The sequence below is a fragment of the Apaloderma vittatum genome, unplaced genomic scaffold (assembly GCF_000703405.1).
Source record: "Apaloderma vittatum isolate BGI_N311 unplaced genomic scaffold, ASM70340v1 scaffold26790, whole genome shotgun sequence".
NCBI lineage: Eukaryota > Metazoa > Chordata > Aves > Trogoniformes > Trogonidae > Apaloderma > Apaloderma vittatum.
The window spans coordinates 3,649-6,881 of NW_009695465.1; the positions used below are offsets into that span (position 1 = coordinate 3,649).

A 3,233-nucleotide genomic window follows, 5' to 3' on the forward strand; every position below is an offset into this window, starting at 1 on the left:
CCTGGGATTTCTGCTTCCACTGGGACCAGCAAAAAGAAAACACCAAAAACATTCCCTTTTGCCTCAGTCTGAACGCGCCTTTTCACTAAAACCTCGATGTTTAGCTCTGATTTTGTATTATAAAATTTTCAAAACAAACACCAGGAGTTCCCAATGCTGGTTGAATTGTCCCTTCCTGCTCTCCCTCCCACGCTTCTGCGCCTTGAAGCCTCTCTTGTTATTTTCAAGCATTTCTCCACAACCAGGAAGGACAGAAGATTCCCCCGATGTCGGTGCTGTCCCCTAGCCCTGCCGCTCGCGCACCGTGAGGAACACGCTGGGACCGAGAGGTTTCCAGCAAAATCAGCTGAGCTGGCAGCGCTGCTTCCGCGGCGCTCGGGAACAGGCTGTGATGAGGAGTCGCCGCCGTCGCCTTCATGCCAGCCCGCTCGGGAACAAGGATGCAACGATGGGAGCTGGGCGGAGAACAGCCCCCGCCGCAGCCGTGTGGAATCTGGGTGTCCAAGCTCCCCGTGCGGCAGCAGGGAAGGAACAGCAGCTCCCAAGGGGCGCTCGTGCCAGGCGAGCCTGAAGGGGAAGGGATGAGTCAGCCCCGCAGATGGAGCATCTCTCCCCAGCGACGGGAGAACTGGCTCGACCCAGGCACGCCTGGATCTCTCTCTGGCTGCAGCCAGAGCCCTGGCCCAGGGAGAGTGTGGGGTCTGCTCTGGAGACATTCAGACCCTGCCTGGAGGTGTTCCCGTGGGATCTGCCCTGGGTGACCCTGCTCTGGCAGGGGGTGGCACTGGGGGATCTCTGGAGGTCCCTTCCCACCCCCAAAGTTCTGTGATTCAGGGGAGAAGAAACGCAGCCTCAGCTATCACACTCACTGTTTGTGGCATCTAAAATGATCTCCTGAAGGTTTATACAGATTTGTGGGATTCAAAAGACAAAACAAGATCCAGATACAGTCGTTTCCTTCAGCACAGGGCTAGGGGCACCCTGGGTCCCACGCAGGAGTCACAGTGGGGGTGCAGGACACCCACGTGTGGATTTTCCTCCCGACTCATTCAAAGCAAGGTGTTCCCTAGAGAAGTGACAAGGGGAGCCGGCCCCACTCGCCACTGCTCCTGGTAGCGGTCAGGAATCCAAGAGCTCCAGGAAACTCCCCCTGGTTGTTGCTGCAATCCAGAAATGTGTGCAGAGCTTGGCTGAACGAGCGCCTCTGCACGCCACAGGGCTCCACTTGCGAGCAAAGCAGAGAGAAAATGCCACGAGCCAGACCCAAAAATGTACTCAGTAGGTCAAGCACCGAGTCTGTGAAACAGGCACAAAATCACTCCTGAGCCACCAGTGTCTGTTACTTCATGACATTACACACACAAAGGATTTATTGCTAGGCAATGGAGTCTGCGGCTCACCTTTAAGGGGGTAATTATTTTGCTGCACCTCCTGTTGCTAATCTTTAAGGATTTTCAGCACTGAGCATGATCTTGGAGCAGATTTGGGATGCTGCAGTCACTGCTCCCTCCGGCCCCACTGTGGGCCGCGCCTTAGCCCAGGAGATTCCCTGAAGCCTCAGGATGCCAGGAAATGTGTGAAGAGAGCAGCAGGGCTTTGTCAGGAGAAGGGGCAGGCGGCAAAACTGCACTTTAGAGTCTTTAAGAAACACCTCACCTGCACACAGCGCAGCATTTCCAGAGGACAAATGAGCTCCCCAAAACCCGCCTGCCTCCCCGCCAGCCCCAAGCGCACTCACGCACCCCGGGCAGGGAACCCTGCAAGAACACAAGGAACTAAGCACAGCACCAGGCTCGTTACATTGACTAATTACTCACACATCGGCTTTCCGGGCTCGGAGCCTCACCTCGAGGCCTGGGGAGACCTTTTTCTTCCACAACCAGCAAAGCCCAAGGTATTTTTAAGACAGAGCTGAGAGCCTGAATTCCTGAAGTACAGGGAGAGGCAAGCAGGCAAAAGCAGACGCAGCAGGCATGGAGCAGCTTGACAGCTAGCAACAGGTCCCAGGCTTGTGACAAATAAACACCATCGAGGCTGGCATAATAGTTTTTAAAAAATAGTTAATTAGTTTTTGTTTTGTTTTTTTTTTTTAAGTAAGTACATACAGATTTCTATTTCTGACAACAGCAAGAAGCCCAGAACTTTCCGATGACCAGGCAGTTTTATTTCCATAACTGCCCAGAGGGATCACAAACCTCAGCCACACAACACCTGATCGATCAGTCACGACAAACGGGGGAAAATTTCTATGGTGTTTATCCGAAGGACAACCTGTGGGTTCATGATGACTGAAAAAGAAGGAAGAGAGAAAAATAAACAACAGGTGAGATGACAGCACAAACCCATTGCGGATCTTTTGGGAGGCTCCTGCCGGACGAGCTGCATTAGCCCAAGGCGTGCCAAGGGTTTTTTCAGGATGGGGCGTTCTTTCATCTTACTTTTCTTCCTTTGGTAGCTATGCCTCCTCCAGAAGCGCATGTTAATTTTTGGCCACGACTCTGTCTTCTCAATCACAGTAGCCTCCACGCGGACAAGCTCTTTCCTTCAAAATAAATGGTAAGAATATCACTTCTAGTCATTCACATCCTCCTCCCATCGGTGAGCTGGTTCCTGGGGGACAGCACGCCCTGCCTTACAGAGCCCAGACCCACAGGGGAAGGAGGGAAACCCACGAGGCTGTTGGCTCCACAGCGCAAAACCAAAAGCGTCGCGGCCGCGCGTGGCTCAGCCACGTGACGTGAGGGTTTGCAGGGCAGAACTTCTCTGCCACAGGAGGGATAACATCAGGAACAGGGAAGGAGGCAGCAGTAAGACGAACCTGCAGGAACCTGTACGATTCCAGTCAGATAAATTCCCCTGGCACGTTAACATCATTTTACGTGTCCTACTTTGCTTACGGTACAGGCGAAACCCACCCGAGGCCCCTTCTCCTGTGCTGCCCTGCTCAGCTCAGAAGTTCTTGCTCGTCTGCAGAGCATCACTGACAGCCGAGGATTTCATACCCCTGCACCTGGGGCAGTTCAGGCTGAGTGGTGAGACCACTCCAAGGCTCAAATTATTTCTGGATCTCATTTCTACATATGGAAATTCCCAGCAAGTAAACATCCTCTCTCCCTGAGGCTGAAGGGAACAATATGGCCCACACTTCCTTCACAGGTGAGCAAAATCACAGTGTCATTCCTCCCTCCACATTGCCTTGCCGACACGGGCAAACGCACCTTCCGAGAGAAGTC

General features: G+C 53.3%; 1 protein-coding gene across 1 annotated transcript in view; it reads right to left on the bottom strand.

The window, feature by feature from the left end:
• Positions 1–2,223: 2,223 nt before the first annotated feature.
• Positions 2,224–3,233, bottom strand: part of MRPL21 (mitochondrial ribosomal protein L21) — a gene marked incomplete at its 5' end in the record, with an annotated part of 14,838 nt that continues 13,828 nt past the window's right edge. The window contains 2 exons of the mRNA XM_009871498.1: positions 2,224–2,288; positions 2,439–2,542. Of these exons, the coding sequence (XP_009869800.1) occupies positions 2,224–2,288; positions 2,439–2,542 (169 nt within the window). The remainder of the gene's footprint in view (positions 2,289–2,438; positions 2,543–3,233) is intronic.